Source organism: Sebastes umbrosus, chromosome 24, assembly GCF_015220745.1.
Source record: "Sebastes umbrosus isolate fSebUmb1 chromosome 24, fSebUmb1.pri, whole genome shotgun sequence".
Lineage (NCBI taxonomy): Eukaryota > Metazoa > Chordata > Actinopteri > Perciformes > Sebastidae > Sebastes > Sebastes umbrosus.
Genome location: NC_051292.1, coordinates 8167340 through 8186123, shown reverse-complemented (window position 1 = coordinate 8186123; position 18784 = coordinate 8167340). Strand labels below are relative to the sequence as shown.

At 43.3% G+C, this 18784-nt stretch overlaps 3 protein-coding genes and 11 non-coding genes across 16 annotated transcripts in view; 2 read left to right on the top strand and 12 right to left on the bottom strand.

Moving 5' to 3' along the window:
- The window catches only part of LOC119483941 (thioredoxin domain-containing protein 16-like), a 46921-nt gene extending 28470 nt beyond the window's left edge, over positions 1–18451 (bottom strand). For both annotated transcript variants that reach the window (XM_037762448.1, XM_037762449.1), the window contains exon 1: positions 18169–18451. In XM_037762448.1, the coding sequence (XP_037618376.1) occupies positions 18169–18420 (252 nt within the window). In that variant the 5' untranslated portion in view covers positions 18421–18451. The remainder of the gene's footprint in view (positions 1–18168) is intronic.
- trnam-cau lies at positions 52–124 on the bottom strand. Its single transcript has one exon. It is a non-coding gene; the product is annotated as a tRNA-Met (tRNA).
- Positions 336–408, bottom strand: trnam-cau. The gene has a single exon. It is a non-coding gene; the product is annotated as a tRNA-Met (tRNA).
- trnam-cau lies at positions 804–876 on the bottom strand. Its single transcript has one exon. It is a non-coding gene; the product is annotated as a tRNA-Met (tRNA).
- Positions 1242–1312, bottom strand: trnag-gcc. The gene has a single exon. It is a non-coding gene; the product is annotated as a tRNA-Gly (tRNA).
- On the bottom strand, positions 3251–3321 carry trnag-gcc. Its single transcript has one exon. It is a non-coding gene; the product is annotated as a tRNA-Gly (tRNA).
- Positions 3796–3866, bottom strand: trnag-gcc. Its single transcript has one exon. It is a non-coding gene; the product is annotated as a tRNA-Gly (tRNA).
- trnag-gcc lies at positions 5090–5160 on the bottom strand. The gene has a single exon. It is a non-coding gene; the product is annotated as a tRNA-Gly (tRNA).
- On the top strand, positions 9537–14649 carry LOC119483938. 2 transcript variants are annotated; one of them, XM_037762445.1, is made up of 5 exons: positions 9537–9895; positions 10010–10120; positions 10285–10362; positions 10470–11336; positions 14572–14649. In XM_037762445.1, exons 1-5 carry the CDS (start codon positions 9814–9816, stop codon positions 14613–14615), a joined length of 1182 nt encoding a protein of 393 aa, XP_037618373.1. In that variant the 5' UTR covers positions 9537–9813; the 3' UTR covers positions 14616–14649. The 2 variants fall into 2 exon arrangements, with proteins under 2 accessions (XP_037618373.1, XP_037618372.1); XM_037762444.1 differs by lacking the exon at positions 14572–14649 and having other exon boundaries at positions 10470–11791.
- Positions 11832–14503, top strand: LOC119483937. The gene is made up of 2 exons (XM_037762442.1): positions 11832–12971; positions 13286–14503. Exons 1-2 carry the CDS (start codon positions 11966–11968, stop codon positions 14347–14349), a joined length of 2070 nt encoding a protein of 689 aa, XP_037618370.1. The 5' UTR covers positions 11832–11965; the 3' UTR covers positions 14350–14503.
- Positions 15853–15923, bottom strand: trnag-gcc. The gene has a single exon. It is a non-coding gene; the product is annotated as a tRNA-Gly (tRNA).
- Positions 16136–16206, bottom strand: trnag-gcc. Its single transcript has one exon. It is a non-coding gene; the product is annotated as a tRNA-Gly (tRNA).
- trnak-cuu lies at positions 16431–16503 on the bottom strand. Its single transcript has one exon. It is a non-coding gene; the product is annotated as a tRNA-Lys (tRNA).
- On the bottom strand, positions 16959–17031 carry trnam-cau. Its single transcript has one exon. It is a non-coding gene; the product is annotated as a tRNA-Met (tRNA).
- Positions 18452–18784: the final 333 nt, after the last annotated feature.

Here is an 18784-nt window from a genome sequence, read left to right as displayed (position 1 = left end):
TCTGTTGTGGCTGACTGCAGATAATTCCAGGTGAACATGTAACAAAAGATCTGCCCGGTGTGAGGCTCGAACTCACGACCTTCAGATTATGAGACTGACGCGCTGCCTACTGCGCCAACGAGGCCCAAAACGCAGTCAAAATCCATGATTGAAATGCATAAATTCTTTTTTTTATCTAAAACACACAGCTTTTCCTGAACTAGAAGACAGCAAACCTCCTTTATACACTGCCTGCCGTCATAGAAAAAACAGATAAGTAAAGCCAAGCGCGAGTTTGTGGGCTCAGTTGTTTATCTGACTGCAGATAATTCCAGGTGAACATGTAAGAAAAGATGTGCCCCGTGTGAGGCTCGAACTCACGACCTTCAGATTATGAGACTGACGCGCTGCCTACTGCGCCAACGAGGCCCAAAATGCAGTATTTTCAATGTCAATGAATTTACCCAAAATATAGCGAAAGACGTCGGTTCGAACAAACTCCGGGGAGACGGGACTTGACTTTCCAATGAAGGCACTTGACGTTCATTTCTAGAGGAGTGGCTTCCGGCATTAATCTTGGTAGCGATAGCTAGTATGATTGGTCAAATCCTGGTAGGCACAACGAGAGATTGGCTTTCGCAATTCTTGGTAGTAGAGCGGCCTTGGATTGGTCAAATCTTGGTAGAATCTGTTGTGGTATGAGTTGAAAATGTCTCACCAAATCTGTCATAGAAAAAACAGACAAGTTAAGTTAAGCGCGAGTTCGTGGGCTCAGTTGTGTATCTGACTGCAGATAATTCCAGGTGAACATGTAACAAAAGATGTGCCCCGTGTGAGGCTCGAACTCACGACCTTCAGATTATGAGACTGACGCGCTGCCTACTGCGCCAACGAGGCCCAAAACGCAGTCAAAATCCATGATTGAAATGCATAAATTCTTGTATTTAACGAGTAGAAAAAGCTGATTGTCCTTCACACAAATATGCATCTCATGCCTGCATAAAATGCAGCTATAAGGTGTATTACTGGTGCATTATTGTGTCTAAGAAAGTACGGTTGTTTTTAAAAAAAAAACACGTCATAGCTTTAACAAGCCTTACAGTACAAAATTCCCCACCTTGACCGCCTCCTTCACAGTTGGTGTCCACCAGCGGGTTCTTTGGTTGCTGCCACGACAGGCACCAAAGACCTTCCGACCTTCACTCCTGTGTTTTTGTTTTTTAACACTTGACAAGCCTTACAATACGTTACTAAATGAGTGTTGCATTGGCCGGGAATCGAACCCGGGCCTCCCGCGTGGCAGGCGAGAATTCTACCACTGAACCACCAATGCTCACATGACTACCTTAAATACCGCTTCGTCGACGAAGCCCACAAACATCTGGGGGTTAGAGATGGGGTGTGCGTAAACACCGAAAGTGGGATGAGTCTAAAAAGACAAACATTTCCTCATTAGTATAGTGGTGAGTATCCCCGCCTGTCACGCGGGAGATGGGGTTCGATTTTGAAGATTTAAGAAAAAAAAAGATCTAAAACACACACGCGTTTTAACTGACAATGTACTCTATTCAGTTTTGAATACTCCGTGACTGCTAAAGTCCTTATGCACAGACCAAACGTCGACCACCTCCAGTCACCAAGAAAGTGCACAAACCACTGACATATCCTGTCCCGTGCCCTCCAGCTACGCCTTATGGCCGATAGGTCCCCCCTCCACTTCTTACTCCACCAGTCCAATCCCTGTGATAATCACACAAAGTTTGAGCAAGTAGTTCCCAACCTGTACTGGTGCAATCCACAAATATCAAAAACTTGACTCATTGTTATTTCAATACTTTATTCAAATATGTTCTCTTATAAACATATACATAAAACAATAATGTTATTATGGCATTATTTCACAACAAAAAATATCCCAGTCTTTACTGGTAATCTGTTTTCAGTCCAACATAAAATTTCTCCAAAATAAAATTAAAACAAGAGCTTGTATTGTAAATTCATGTAAAAGGAATAAAGTGCAATGTTCTTTTTGTGGAAAAAGTCCTCCACTCTGCTTCGTCTCATCCTGAAAAAGAGACAGAAAGCCCATTAGAATAATGATAATAGTGGCACACTTTAAAATCTGTCTAATTTCCACAGTACTGTTGTGTTATGACATTAGGCTAATAATAATAATAATAATCCTCATCAGTATTTTTACTAAAGTACTTAACTTAAAACTTAAAACGGTTTACACATGGATTTATTTAATCACTGTAATAATATGCAGTTAAGATAAACACTAGCAAATGTACTTTTGCATTAGTGTGGAGCAAGAGATAAATAATTGAAACTATTTACAGACTATCAGTCACAGACTGTAGAACAATATGTAACGTTACTTTAAGCCATTTTCTCACTTGTACATCGCCGTTAAAGTAAACAGAAAAAATAAAACGGCCGAATAACAACATTAGATGACGCATGGTGTAACGTTACGTTACGTTACCATAACATTGGTCCATAAAATACTTTTAACATGGTGGTGATAAAGAAACATTTTAAAAACAAACTTTAAATGACTACTGTTAACAGAAACACATCCGCGCTTTTACAATCTTAATAGATCATGCCTTGGTGGGGAAACAGTCAACAGGACTTACGGAAGTGTCTTGCTGCTGTCTTCTTCACTCAGCACTCCGGGATGCCTTCTTGTCAGGTGCTCGTGCATTGCACCTGTATTGCTGTAGTACGCCATCTCCCTCCTGCACAACTTACAGAGCACCCCATTGTTGGGTCTTTGTTTGAAGTATTCCCACACCTTTGATGAACGTGGTAGAGTTTTTTTTGACACTTCTTGCTCTCTGGGGGAATCAGAATCCATGCTTGGACCGGGCGCAGCTTTTTTTCATTACGTCATCCGATGCATCGACGTATTTATGTATTCGACTACGTCGACTATGTCGACGAATCGCCCCAGCCTTACCTTTTAACTCCCTATGCCTCACCTAGGTCACTCAGGTCTTCCGACCAGTCACTTCTGGTCGTCCCTCGGGCTCGGCAGAAGCTCCGTCTGTGGATATGTGTGATTTTGTTGTCTGCTCTGTTGACCTGTTTTTATTCTACCTATGTCTGCAAAGCACTTTGGTCAGCTCATGTTGTTTTAAATGTGCTATAGAAATAAATTTGACTTGACTTGACTAAAAAAAAGAGATAAATTAAGCCAAGCACAAGCTCACACAGAAATATCTTATCAAAATAAATGTAAATGTTTAGATTATGAAAAGGATGTTGCATTGGCCGGGAATCGAACCCGGGCCTCCCGCGTGGCAGGCGAGAATTCTACCACTGAACCACCAATGCTCACATGACAGCCCATGGGTGACGTAAATTTTTGTAAGTAACAAGCCGGTCTGCTGCAACCTTGTTCAAATCTCCTGACACGACAAGAAATAACACAACACACCAGAACTCTGCCTCTGAATGAAGAGAGTTTAAAACACAAGGGGCATTAAAGCCCAGAGAGGCCACTCAGAGAGACCATTCTTTTAGCAGTGTGTTTCATCACTGGCTCTGAAGCTCTGTGTCAGCGTCACGAAGGTAACATTATATTTTTATTGAGCACATATTGAGAATTGAGCACACAACTTCTCTTTTAGACCTAAATAAATGCAGATAAAAGAACTTTAATTTTAATGCATTTGTGTCTAAAATGTTTCTGAAATGGTGGCAATTACTGTACTAAAAGCAAAAAAAGTGTTGGATGAAAAGCCTTCAAATATATTGTATTGTATGCTCATCATTTAGTATAATAATTCCAAAATGTGAAAAGTGTGCTGCATTGGCCGGGAATCGAACCCGGGCCTCCCGCGTGGCAGGCGAGAATTCTACCACTGAACCACCAATGCTCGCATGTGCAGCATTTCACGTCTGCAGTGTCATCTGGGTCTAGCCTAAGCCTCTCAACAGTTAGACGTGTGCAGAAAACTTCTAAAGGGTGGCATCCATGAGGCATCCTTGGAGGTACTGAGTCTCATCCCGACCAATTCACACTTGGCTGCAAAGCACCCCAGTGTGTGCTGAAAGGCCACGGTCCGTTGGAGCCAACAGAACCACATCATCTGCAAAGAGCAGAGTCACAATTCTGAGGTCCCCAAACCGGACACTTTCCTCCCCCAGGCTGTGCCTTGAGATCCTGTTCATGAAAACCACAAACAGAATCGGTGACAAGGGATCATCCTGGTGAAGGCCAACACCCACGGGAAACCAAGTGTCCAAGATATACGGCTGCAGATCTGATGATAACGACCACAAAGTTGATCATCGACCTTTAGCCTAGATTGGTCTGGTACCAAGTACACTTATGAACCACCCTATTCTTGAACAAGTTTGTTATTGCAAATCCATGACTAGCACAGAAGTCCAAAAACAAAGCACCACTCGGTTCAGCTCAAGCAGGCTGTTCCTCCCAATCACCACCCTCCAGGTTTCTCCACCGTTGCCCATGTGAGCATTGAAGTCGCCCAGCAGAACTATAGAGTCCCCAGTTGGCGCCCTCTCCAGGACGGCACCTAGGGACTCCAAGAAGGCCGGGTACTCTGAGCTGCTGTTTGGTGCATAAGCACAGACGACAGTCAGAGACCTTCGCTCAGCGACTTGCAGTCACATAGAGACGACCCTCTTGTTCTTCAGGGAGCGCTCCAACACAGCAGCGCTAAGCTGGGGGTTCGTATCCCGACACCCTCAAAGCGCCTCTCACCCTGGGCAACTCCGGAAAAGGCTAGAGTCCAAACATGGAGAGACCTTAACATGGTGGAGGGGTTTGTTTGCCCTGGTGACCCTGGGAGCTGTGTTGTTGTGGGCTATAGCTCCTGGTAGGGTCTCCCAAGGCAAAGTGGTACCAGGGGACCAAAAATAATAATAAATATATGAATGGATGTAAAGAAAAATACAGGAATAAATACTGACATAAGTACATAAATGAATACAGCAATAAATTAATGCTGTTTTCATTTCTGGATTTATTTATTTTCGTATTCCTTCATTTTCCATCAGGAGTATAACGATTATGGCTTCAGGTAACATCGGCAACAATAAGCCTCACAGAGAATCATCTTCAAAAAATGTATGTTGCATTGGCCGGGAATCGAACCCGGGCCTCCCGCGTGGCAGGCGAGAATTCTACCACTGAACCACCAATGCTCGCATGTGCAGCATTTCACGTCTGCAGTGTCATCTGGGTCTAGCCTAAGCCTCTCAACAGTTAGACGTGTGCAGAAAACTTCTAAAGGGTGGCATCCATGAGGCATCCTTGGAGGTACTGAGTCTCATCCCGACCAATTCACACTTGGCTGCAAAGCACCCCAGTGTGTGCTGAAAGGCCACGGTCCGTTGGAGCCAACAGAACCACATCATCTGCAAAGAGCAGAGTCACAATTCTGAGGTCCCCAAACCGGACACTTTCCTCCCCCAGGCTGTGCCTTGAGATCCTGTTCATGAAAACCACAAACAGAATCGGTGACAAGGGATCATCCTGGTGAAGGCCAACACCCACGGGAAACCAAGTGTCCAAGATATACGGCTGCAGATCTGATGATAACGACCACAAAGTTGATCATCGACCTTTAGCCTAGATTGGTCTGGTACCAAGTACACTTATGAACCACCCTATTCTTGAACAAGTTTGTTATTGCAAATCCATGACTAGCACAGAAGTCCAAAAACAAAGCACCACTCGGTTCAGCTCAAGCAGGCTGTTCCTCCCAATCACCACCCTCCAGGTTTCTCCACCGTTGCCCATGTGAGCATTGAAGTCGCCCAGCAGAACTATAGAGTCCCCAGTTGGCGCCCTCTCCAGGACGGCACCTAGGGACTCCAAGAAGGCCGGGTACTCTGAGCTGCTGTTTGGTGCATAAGCACAGACGACAGTCAGAGACCTTCGCTCAGCGACTTGCAGTCACATAGAGACGACCCTCTTGTTCTTCAGGGAGCGCTCCAACACAGCAGCGCTAAGCTGGGGGTTCGTATCCCGACACCCTCAAAGCGCCTCTCACCCTGGGCAACTCCGGAAAAGGCTAGAGTCCAAACATGGAGAGACCTTAACATGGTGGAGGGGTTTGTTTGCCCTGGTGACCCTGGGAGCTGTGTTGTTGTGGGCTATAGCTCCTGGTAGGGTCTCCCAAGGCAAAGTGGTACCAGGGGACCAAAAATAATAATAAATATATGAATGGATGTAAAGAAAAATACAGGAATAAATACTGACATAAGTACATAAATGAATACAGCAATAAATTAATGCTGTTTTCATTTCTGGATTTATTTATTTTCGTATTCCTTCATTTTCCATCAGGAGTATAACGATTATGGCTTCAGGTAACATCGGCAACAATAAGCCTCACAGAGAATCATCTTCAAAAAATGTATGTTGCATTGGCCGGGAATCGAACCCGGGCCTCCCGCGCGGCACCCGGGGATTCTTTAGCTAAAGCGCCCTAAACACATTTCCATTCATTCTCTATGGTAGTGCTGAACCACTACGGATGCAATATATCTTTGGCCGCTATTGTTTGTTTGGCGCCCTTTTTCCGAGGAGAGGAGTTGTTGTTTCCTTCGCCACTCTGTCACTGTTGGTCTGGATGATCTACACTTCACATCGACTTGAGCTTGAGCTACGCTGTGTGGACATTACGCCAAACGGTGAGTTATATTTAGATAAATAAAGATTACCAACATGTTACTATAATGTATCCTGGCGCTGTCTGACGTGTTCTTGCTTGTGTGAGCGCTATAAAGTTAACGTTAGCCGTGTTTCTCCCGTTTATTGTGTCGCCGCGGTACTTTCGGATGAATTACAAGCTAACGTAACATTATTAACAATGAACCAACATGTTATTATAATGTATCCTGGCGCTGTCTGACGCGTTCTTGCTTGTGTGAGCGCTATAAAGTTATCATTAGCCGTGTTTCCTCAGTTTATTGTGTCGAGCTGCTGCGGTATATTCGGATGAATTACAAGCTAACGAAACTTAACATTCCTTAGGTTGAAAGCATCACGTTGTTAGTTAACATTAATGTCTAATGTAGCGTTAACTACGGTATATCAGCAGCTTACATCAGCATTAAGGTTAGATATAACGTTACTCTGGACACACTAACGTTACTTTACATACACACATTGACAGAATGATAAATGAACAAGCTTCATATGAATCATAAAGTCGTCGTGTTTGCACTTAACGCTACGTCGACTACTTTCAGTCTCCGTTGTATAACGTTGCTGTTGTCACAGCATGTACTTATACTTAAGGTTTTTAATGCAGGACTTTTACTTGTAGCAGAGTATTTGTACTATCACTGAAGTACAAGATCAGAGTACTTCTTCCACCTCTGTTAAAATGAGAGAACACCAGAATATTGTTTATTAATTGAGAACCAATGTCTCTGAGGGTTTTTCATACTTTGTCATGTTGTGTACAACGTACTATTCATGCTTAATTTTAACACTTATTATATGCTTCTATACCATATTACAATTTTCAAAATACTAAATAGGCCACGTTTGTCTGAGCTTGTCAAAAGCAGAATATATCAAATATAGTCTAATGCATGTCTGTTTGGGATAGGAAAGGTGAATTGAATGCAGGGCGTTGCTGGATAAGACACTTCACACTTCAGTGTTACTTGAGTCAGAATCACTGGTTGGGGGTGGGGGGGCTGAGCTCCCTTCACCTTCAAGTTCTTTCCCATGGGTAGTTCAAAGCATTTAACCCATGGGGGGGGGGGTCTATCTTTGAAGTGTAAATAGTCTGCCTCAACAACCAGAGCTCATCGTTAAGACATACACAAAGGCAGGCACTTAATCAAGGTACTATACAAAGTAGTAAAGGTAATATTAAAGTAAAGGTATTTGATATCATTTTTTTTTCTTCAAAACCCTGATAAATACAGTGAGAATATGTAGACAGTAAAGGGGCTAGAGCTGAGATGTGAACCTCCTAATTCCTGCTCTCCCTTGAGACCCTCACTATTAACATTTGTTATGAAAACAATGCCTGTCTATAACATATTAATAGATCAATATGCTTTTCTTCATTACAGGTAAAATGCAGAAAACTGTTTTTTTTCCCTGGGAGAATGAGTGTCACATTCCGCAAGGGACCACTTGGATATCTCCGTCAGGATCCAACGGATGCAGCCAAACTCCTTAAAGACAACCCCTCTCTACAGGACAAGTCTGCACCCGTGAAGGAGGAGCTGGTCAGGAAAAATGCACTGTCTGTGATCATTTTAAGAGGAGGGGATGCTTCAGATAAAACTGAGGTGGCTGGAGAATACATCCTGCAGTTTGGGAAATTTAAAGGGAAGTCCTTCCGCTGGCTCCTTGAAAATGACATTGGGTATACCATCTACCTAATCAAGAACCAGCAAAAGGAGGAGACTGCAGGAGTGTTCATGGCAGGGGGGCACAGCAAGGACAGCCTGCTGTCATTTGTGAGCTATGCCCTCAGCTTTCAAGAAATCCAGTCTCTTCTCAATTATGAGAAACAAAAGCCAGTTGTGACAGCAGCAGCAGCAGCATCAGAGGATGACCAGCTGGTTGGTTTTGGCTCTCGTGCCAAAAGCACCTGGAGAGAGATTTGGGACAGCAGGGATGATGGCTATGCAGCCTTTATTATGAGGAAAAGCTGTGCTCCAGGAACAAAGATGCACAAACTACAAGTGTACCTGCAGAAGAAGCTGCCCTCCCCCTCTGGCTCCTCTCTGGTGACACATGCCTCACAGGCCCCTGCTGAAGCCATGGGTGGGTCTTGTTTTCCATTTGTTTTGTCAAAAAAATGTATATGCTGTCATGGTATCCAGTGTATTTTAGTACACCAAAGGGAGTAAACTTCGTCTTCCATTATTTCAGTGGTGATTTTATTCATACTATCCTAAGTACAGTAAAGCCATATTTTTAGTACATTCTAATTCTTGTCTGTTTGCATCACAGTGATGGATGAAGATGAAGAGCTGGAGAGAGCGATGCTGGGTATCTGTCCTTCCAAGCAACATGTGCAGAGCTGTGAGTAAACATTTGTTGTCTTATATTGGTTTGTTTCTACTGCCTGAAGATTCAAAATAATTTACAGTTCAGCCTGTTTAATATTAATTGTGTATTCTATATAGTTTATATTTAATTGTTTTTGTTTGTGTTTTACAGCTGTTTCTGCACCATCAGCATCAACTGCCAGACGACAGGCTTCGGGAACAGAAAGAGGTTCTTAACCAAACAAAAACGTCCTGTCGTCGACAGAGACTCTGGGACCATGAATTCTTATCCCAAACCGAAGCATGACATAAACCGTTCCTTCTCATGTTGACCATGTTCTGGTCATGTTTGTGTTTTGCTGTTCAACTTGTTGTCCTAGTGACTATGAATTGATTCCAGTCATGGCGAGGGTAAGTAGCACTCTTTATTCCAGTTTTTAGACTTATATGATGAATATATATATATATACATATATGTATATATATATGTATATATATATATACATATATATATACATATACATATGTATATGTATATATACATATATATATATATATACATATAGGACTGCTGTGGTTACTAACACTTGTATGCATGTGTTTGCAGTGTGCCATGTTGCTTCCCCTGCTTAGGCTAAATTGTAATGACTGACTACTAAATATTTATCCATACAGAACTAAACTGCATGTGTATGAATGAAATTCTTTATACTTTAATGTAACAAACAGTCTGTTTAACTATATAAGGCTGAGATAAGCAGGTGAAGTAAAAGATGGATAATGTATGCCTTTACTAACACCAGTTTTTTTTATATTGTCAAAATATAAATGACTGACAAGATTTTTTCTGTTGTAGTACCATCTGCTACACTGTCCACACCAACTGAACTGACGGGTTCACAAGTAGATGGTAAATGCATTATATTTCTTTTTATCCATTTAAACCTTTCTGTCATATTCCCTCTGATTATGTCCGTTATAAACCAATAATTGATTACTTTTTGTGGTCCTTATCTCCTTGCAGCCCCTGCTCTGCCGATGGTAAAGAGACCTGTGCCCCTTCCTCAGGAGCTGATGTTCCTGATGCCAGAAACACCAGGACCCTTGCCAACAGAGACAACTGTCACTGTTCCAGGTGTGTATTATTTTAACTGTATTTGCATCTTAAAAATATCCATATGTAGTGTCCATCGGAACTGTTCTCATTGATGTAAATCAGATACTGGTGCACAATGTCATAGTCAAGTTTTTTATTTATCTTACTGTGAATAATAATGAAATGTTTAATATTCTATATAGTGTCAGAGGCACTTCCGATTTCTCCTGAGACGTCTGCAGAGCCCATTCAACCGCCGCTGCAACCGCCAAGAGCTCAAAGTAAGTATTTGAATGTTCTTGATTTGGCTGTGTGCGTGTCAAAGAGATAGAATCAAGTCAACACACAATCTTAATAATTTGCTATGTCTTTCTTCTTGCCTGACCAGGTCAGCCATTACCCAGGCCATCAGCTGTCCCCAGCTGTCCTCCTCCACAGCTTCCTGGCTATGACCATGATGTCAGTCAGTGGAACTGTTCACAGCAGCAGAGGATCTGGATGAAGACAGAGCTGGAATCCCTGGGTCTCTGGCCAGGCTCCATTCCTGTGCGCAACCCCATGAAGATGCTGTCACTGTGGCGTCTCCCTCCCCAGCCAGAATTAATTGACAGCATCTCTGATCTTCCATCCCCAAAGTACTTTCAGCTCCATCCCTTTTTCATATGGAAGCCAGAGAATGACAACTTGATGGCGAGGCTGAGGAACAACGACACTCTGCCATGTATTGAAGGTTGTGCTCAGCCTCAAGTTACCTCTGCAGGTGTTGGTAGGCCTCGTGTGATTGTTGGCATCACTGGACAGTACTACCTGTTGTCATCCAGGCTGTGCTGCAAAGTTTGCCGGAAGAGGTGGTATGCTGACAACCCACTGTGGCTGGAAAAGCTTCCAAAGAGGTTCACAAACCTGTTGCCAGCAATACTGACCTACAAAAAGGCCATCTGTAAATCGGTCATGGACGAGCTCAGACGCACAGGTAACTCACCCACCGACATGACAAAGCAGATCATGGAGATGATGCACCTGAAATACGAACGTGCTCACCTGGCCTACCTCCTCAGCTGCCAAAACACCATGGATGGCGAGGCAGGGAGGTATGACCAAAGAACCATCACTCAGTTCATAAGACAGGAAACCAAGCCAGCTCCCTTCGGGGACTACGGGGATTCAGATGGCTGGAACGGGATCTCTGTGTCTGCACACTACCTGACTGACTGCCTGCTGCATGAGTATCAACACCAGGAAGATGCCATCAAAAACTTTCTGCAGGGCACCTTTGGACAGGCGTTCCGCTCAGACCACACACGGAAAGTTGCCAGAAAGGTCACCTTTTCATCCGGGACCATGTCATCGTATGCGGTCATGAATGAGAACTGGATGATCCTTTCATGGGTGATGGTGCAGTCTGAGACAGAGAAGTCCCTCAAGCCCCTGTACGAGGGACTAGCACACCGCTACAGCACTGCAGGCCTAGAGAAGGCACAATACCAGTGGGTAGACAGGTACGTTATCATCAATATTTTTTTCTATTATTGGTGACATGAACAGCTCATAATCACAACTTACATTGCTTTTCATATTTCATATTTCCAGTTTGATGAAAGAAAATCCCTTTGCATTCATTTAGCTCATAGGAATAATTATATTGTCATGAGTGAATACACTGGACTGCACATAGTGATTGATATGACTGCTTTAACATTCATGGCTATATTTGTCTCCATTCTTTCTTTCAGGGATTGCTTTGCAGCGTTTAAGGTGGCAGAATCTTGTGCAGGAGAGCATCTGAACTGGGATGCTTGGAGGACAACTGATGCCATTGTTGCTGAGGCCACTTCTGGTAACCTGCTGAACGTCTGTGCATCACGATCAGACTTCAATACAAACATGACCATCAAGCTGGACTTGTTCCACTGTCTGAGGCGGTTTCTCCGGGAGTGTGTGTCAGAGCACCATCCTCTGTACAGCTCTTTTGCCCAGTTTCTGTCTGCAGCCTTTTCTGTGGTGGACCAGGAAGACCTGCAGAGGCTTAAAGACGCCTATGCCTTCTGTGGAATTCAGCCTGCCAACCCAACAAAGCCACACACTCGCGAGCACTGCAGGACCAGAATTCCACTGCCTGAGGAGCTCATCAAGAGAGTCGAGGGAGTTTTCCAGCACTTTCACCTCACGTGTGATCCAAATGGTGCTCCTCTCTTCAAGCCCTCTATGCTGAAGACATGGCGGATTCAGCGTGTGCACATCCTGCGAGGTTGCCTGAGTGATCCTGAGGTGGAGGGTGGGATCTTGTACAGGCATGGAGGAACAGTGCAGCTGAATCATGTGAAGGGTGAAGGTGCTAGAGTTCCTGTTTGGATCCCCATCAGAGGCACATCCCAGCAGGAGGGATACCATTTCCACCAGGCTCAGTGGGTCACTGGAACACGTGTCTCCACAGAGCTGTTTCAGGCACAGGGGATGACAGGGGTGGCGCGGTGGAATTACCAGCGTCTGGTGGACTTGAAGCAGCCAGGTGTCCACCTCCCAGCTGTCTTTGATCCAGCATTGATGGCAGAGCTCAATGCAGTCTCTGAACGGGTGTTGGGGCACGTGAAATATCCTGCTTTTCAACTCTCTAACAGAGACACTGGAGAGAAGTTTGGCCTGGAGTATGTTGAGCCTGGTTGCCGCCCAGTTCCTCTAGACTGGGACAAGCACAGGAGCAAGACCGACTCTACCACAGACCGGAATCCACCTCCGCAAAGCAGCCAGCTCACTGCCCAGTCTGAGCCTCTTCAGTCATCCTCCATGGCACCACAGAAGCTGTTTCAGTTTGCTGCATGCCCTCCTGCTGACCTTGCTGTAAAACCAGAAGTGACTCCAAGTACAACTCCCGAGCCTCAGACAGAGCCAGGTAAACATTTGACAGACAGACAAAGTACTTGACAAAACTTCAGCATCAGTAACTGGATTTCAATCATATTTATGTCGTAAATACCTTAATAGATGTGTTGCATCTTTCTTTTCTTAGAGATGAGACAATATGAGGGCCTTATTTGATGTGTTAATGAATCTACTTTTACATAAACATACCAGTCAGCCATGAGCCATTATCTAAAAAATCTGACAAAGTATAAAATGTTTTCACCCATGCAAGTGTATGAATTGGGGTTTTCCCCCTTCTGTGTGCCAGAATGATTTATTGTACTCCGTCTTTTATTTTTATAGAAACCACATCTCCGCCATCTCTGCCCCTGCTGTCCTCCCCAACTGGAGCTCGCACTGGACCTGTGAAGACTGGTGGGAGGGTATTTGTGTTGGACCACAAGCGCTGGCCAGCCCCTATGAAGCAGGTTATTGACAACCTGCTGAACAAACACCGTGGGCAGAAGGACATGCTCAAGCTTGTGGACCAGGACTATGCTGCTCTAGTTCACAACACCTGTACAGACCCAAACAGCATGCTCCACCCAACTACCAAACTACATATTTCACAGTACGTAAAGCACCTCAGTAAATTATTAAACACCAGCTCCTCTTTAAACACCAGCCCCGAAAAACTGCAAGAGAGGCAGGAACTCTGGCACTCTCTGTCAGAGGGCAGTGAGACTACCACTGTGCCGGTTGTTACCATGCCTGTTGCAGTTTTTAACCCACCTCCACCTGTTCAGACCCTTGCCACACCTCTAACGCAAGCATCAATTGAGAAAATTGTTCATAACATAATGGAAATCCAACAGCAGCACCAACACCAGCCTCAGCAACAACAACCACAGCAAAAGAAGGCACACACAAAAACATGTCTTTCCTGTGGCCAGCCAAAGTCGAGGTATGAGAATGATGGTTCTTCCATCCACTTCTTCTTCCAGCAAGGTCCTGTCAGATATTTCTACTGCTCCACTAAAGTTTTCAAGGCTTATGGTGCTGAAGGTCTGACAAACCCCAAAATGCCCTTTCAAGACTTTGCAGCTACAAAGTTCTTCCAGCAGGAACTGGACGCCACAAAAAAAAGGGTGGAGGAGCGAGGACAGCAGAAGAGGAAAAGGACTGACTCCCCACAGACAGGTCGCAAGTGTCGGTTCTGTAAGATGGAACTGAAACAGGGCCCAAACAGTCCTCACATTCACACTGGATTCCCTGGAATAGCAGGGAAGTACATTTACTGCCCTGCTAAAGTCTTTTCCCTCTACAAAGATCAGGGCATGGAGAAGGAGATGACCTGGAAGGAGTTCCAGGTGTCTGCTTTTTATGAGAGAGAAAAAAAGAGATGGGAAGTTGAAAGGGGAAAATGAGAGACAGCGAGGGGGAGTGTTTTACCATGTGATCACGTCTGTCCGGGTCAAATTGATCACTATAAGCAGATTATTTAAACAGCGTTTGCATAGGAATGATTCTGTCCCAAGCTTTTTGATCCATATTTTATTTATTTGTTTTTACCTTTATTTTATTCAGGGGGAGGTTCACTGAGGGCAATGCTCTCTTTTTCAGGAACGCCCTGATCACATTCACACAGTTACACATTCACACCTGGAAGCTGCCCAGTACAACCACAGTCTGATCTGCTGGTCACTGAGCAACTCCACTGGAGCGGTTGGGGGTGCCTTGCTCAAGGGCACCTCAGTGGTGGTAATGAGGGAGGGCCACCACTGCCCCATATAAGCGGTTTATCAATGCAACCGTGATCACTGTAACCGGTTTCCACTGTATATACTGTATATTTTGCTCATGTAAATAATTATTACATTTATTATATACAATATTATATTTACTTTACCTTACATTTTTGTGTGATATATGTGTGACCTTGCAATATGGGCTCTGTTGAATATTTACTGTTACAGTTGTGGTTGATAAATACATTTCATTCACTAATGTCTACATGTCTCATTAATAAATTAATAATTTATAGTGAACAGTAAAGTCTCTAATTGAAGTAATTAAGTAATTGCAATTTAAATGTTACACATAGGAAGAAAACTCTGTAATATAATTGGTTAATAGCTTTAAGTAAGTCAAGAACTTGATATAACCAGACTAGTCTAATCTAATGATAATCAGAAGAAGTAAATAACAAACTAAGACTCACATTTCTTGATTCCCAAATAGCTCATTATCTTTGATAATGTATCACAGACTTTGTACCAAGTGGGATTCGAACCAGCTCCAGATAATCATTCTTAAATATTCAGGAGAAAACTGCTGGACCAGAGCTGCGTTTTCAGCACCTTGGACAGCGTTAATAAGTCTGCAATTTCATTGGCTGTCAGTGTATGCCACCTAAACGCGACTTACCTAATGATAATCAGAAGAAGTAAATAACAAACTAAGGCTCACATTTCTTGATTCCCAAATAGCTCATTATCTTTGACAATGTATCACAGACTTTGTACCAAGTGGGATTCGAACCTGCTCCAGATAATTATTCTTAAATATTCAGGAGAAAACTGCTGGACCAGAGCGGCGTTTTCAGCACCCTGGACAGCGTTAATAAGTCTGCAATTTCATTGGCTGTCAGTGTATGCCACCTATACGCGACTTGCCCCCGCGTGGCAGGCGAGAATTCTACCACTGAACCACCAATGCTCACATGACCTTTGTCTTTACATTTACGACGTCTACTGGGGACGTACCCAGAAAACCTCTAAAGGGTTGCGTCCAGGAGGCATCCTGATCAGATGTCCGAACCAGCTCAGCTGGCCCCTTTCGACGCAGAGGAGCAACGGCTATACTCCAAGCTCCCTCTGGATGTCTGAGCCATCAAGACATATACTGAATCATTTTCCAAAAAAGGATGTTGCATTGGCCGGGAATCGAACCCGGGCCTCCCGCGTGGCAGGCGAGAATTCTACCACTGAACCACCAATGCTCACATGACCGTTGTCTTTACATTTATGACGTCTACTGGGGACGTACCCAGAAAACCTCTAAAGGGTTACGTCCAGGAGGCATCCTGATCAGATGTCCGAACCAGCTCAGCTGGCCCCTTTCGACGCAGAGGAGCAACGGCTATACTCCATGCTCCCTCTGGATGTCTGAGCCATCAAGACATATACTGAATCATTTTCCAAAAAAGGATGTTGCATTGGCCGGGAATCGAACCCGGGCCTCCCGCGTGGCAGGCGAGAATTCTACCACTGAACCACCAATGCTCACATAGCACTATTCTTGCCTATTTTCATTAAATAGTATTCCATCCACAGATACAACTATTGGTTCTGTGGAGTCAAGACGTCGACTTGATGTACACATATCTACTTAAAGATCAACTTACATCTCAAATACCAACATTACATCACAGTCAGCTCTACCCGCGAATCCCAGCAGATAATCAGTGTACTGAAGAGGAGAGAAAGTGGGAAAAAAAAAAGTAGTGCGCCCAACGTGGGGCTCGAACCCACGACCCTGAGATTAAGAGTCTCATGCTCTACCGACTGAGCTAGCCGGGCATGTTTCATCATGAAAAACTTTGTATTTTTATAATGTCTCATTAATACTACGAAAAATACAACCAGGCAGGAAATCAGAGTAGCAGAGAGAAGCTACACTGAAAAGCTAAAAAAAATTCAAGCAACTACCCTGCTTCAGTGTGGAGAGGCCTGCAGAACATCACTAGCTGAGAGAAACAGTCTCCCCACAATAGTGTTGTCACAATACCAGTAACTGGACTATTAAAAAAGTTAATATAGTGCTGAAGAGACTGTTAAAAATGAGTGTAGTGCAGGGTAACTCCAGTATTTTAGTCTATAAAAGTGTACTGTGTGCATCATTATCTATATAAATATCTAAATCTAAATAATCTAAATATCTAAATAATACAGATGTGTGTAAGTGCATTGTGTATACGCCTTTTGCTCATCCCAGGTGTGCCCTCATTAAAAATATGGTCATATTGCAAAAGATCTGCCCCGTGTGAGGCTCGAACTCACGACCTTCAGATTATGAGACTGACGCGCTGCCTACTGCGCCAACGAGGCTACAAATACACCTAAACAGGAAGTCTTTAAAAAGGAACTACAGGTAAAGTCAACTGCAAATATGAACTGTGAGTACTGCTTGACAATATATCAGGTTATATCAGCACATATACTCAAACAAATGCACCCCGAACGTCCTCATATTAAAAATACAGCACAAAAACAAGCAGAATATGTTGGTTGTAGTTCCTACCATTGTCCACCAGAGGGAGGCAAAGCGCTTCTCACTGTATAACCTGCTGTCCACTGCGGTGAAAGCTAGAAGGGAACCAGCGAAGTGGGGAAACTCTCGCGAGAATTGTTAAAGTTGAGGATGAAGGAATACCTTTTTTATTATTATTATTAAGGAATACTTAAGGTTAAGCATTAACCTCGAATAGTTAAGATTAAGTATCGACTTTGAATGATTAGGGTTTGGATAGGTCGTCGGGCAGCGAACTCTCGCGATAGTTTCTGCACATCTCGTTCAGATTTCGCAGTTTGCTGGCTCCCTTCTAGACACTATCAGCCCACTGCCCTCGCTTACTTTTACACAGTCCATTTAATGTGATATACACACTTACCTTAACCAGCAAAAAGCTTATTAGACAAGAGGATTTACTGCAGATGTACACACCAAAAAAATGACAATAATACTTCCTTCTATTTAAATGGTTCATAATTTGTTACACTTTGTTTAGCTCTTTTTTTTACTGTGTTAGCTGATGCATCTTGTTTTTTGCACTATCCCCTTTGCTGCTGTACACTGCAAATGTCCCCACTGCGGGACTAATAAAGGAATATCTTATCTTATCTTATCTTATGGGTGAAAATGTACCCAAAGATACATCTTCACCATCTAATCTCATTAATATAACATTATTTATATGAAGTTCACGAATGTCACACTACAAAAAGTTACGTTAAACCTACGAAAACACAGTAAAAAGGCCAATTTAATGTCACATTTTACTGAAAACATAATAGAGAATCTCTGTTATAACATGTGAGCAACATGTGAGTTACATAACTACGTGGTAAATGACGTCACGCAATGAGCTAGCTATCTTTGACACTCTTTTACACGGTAAAACACAGCAAAGTTATAAAAGCAACATGGTTGGTAAGCGTTGTGGTATTAAGTTGATAGTAACTCACCCACTGGCTGCAAAAACATTGATGATTAAAACACTTTTTAGTAGTTTTATCCCTCCAAACGTCGAGCCAAACTGGTGCCTGCGGCCGCAAAGCAAGATAATAATCCTCCGAAGCTGGTAAATAGCGTCCTGTTTCTTCACCAGAATTAGCTGGTAATAATGATAAACGTTCTACCTTGAAACATAAACGTATGAAACGTAAAACTACACGGTAATAACTGCGACACAACCAGGTAATTCCTCCCGTTTCCATCAAAGCGACGACCTCTAGACAGCGAGGCACCTTCAATTAACCAGCAGCCAATGAGAGAGCTGTGCACACGGCACTACGATGGAACAGTCAAAGAGTAGAGAAGCAAAGAGATCAATCTTCGGTTGTTGTTGTTTTGGTTTTTCTTTACAAAAACTGCCATTATGGAATAAAAAAGCTAATTATATTTCATTTTTCAACATTTTGGTACAACATGATAACTTGAATAGAAATAATTTTGTTTTACTTTCGCACATCACTTCATAGGCGTGCGTTTTACTCTGTGCTGATGTTGCAATGGAATGAACTATTACCTTCTTTGGCTACACTATAAAAAAAAACATTAAAAACTACATCACATAAAAGT

Bases quoted from the DNA above. Each gene is read 5' to 3' on its own strand.
- LOC119483938 (XM_037762444.1), top strand. From the start codon at position 9,814: ATGACTGACAAGATTTTTTCTGTTGTAGTACCATCTGCTACACTGTCC. The intron at 10,121-10,284 runs GTGTGTATTATT...TATTCTATATAG, and splicing joins GACAACTGTCACTGTTCCAG to TGTCAGAGGCACTTCCGATT. The intron at 10,363-10,469 runs GTAAGTATTTGA...TTGCCTGACCAG, and splicing joins GCAACCGCCAAGAGCTCAAA to GTCAGCCATTACCCAGGCCA.
- LOC119483937 (XM_037762442.1), top strand. From the start codon at position 11,966: ATGACCATCAAGCTGGACTTGTTCCACTGTCTGAGGCGGTTTCTCCGG. The intron at 12,972-13,285 runs GTAAACATTTGA...TTATTTTTATAG, and splicing joins CGAGCCTCAGACAGAGCCAG to AAACCACATCTCCGCCATCT.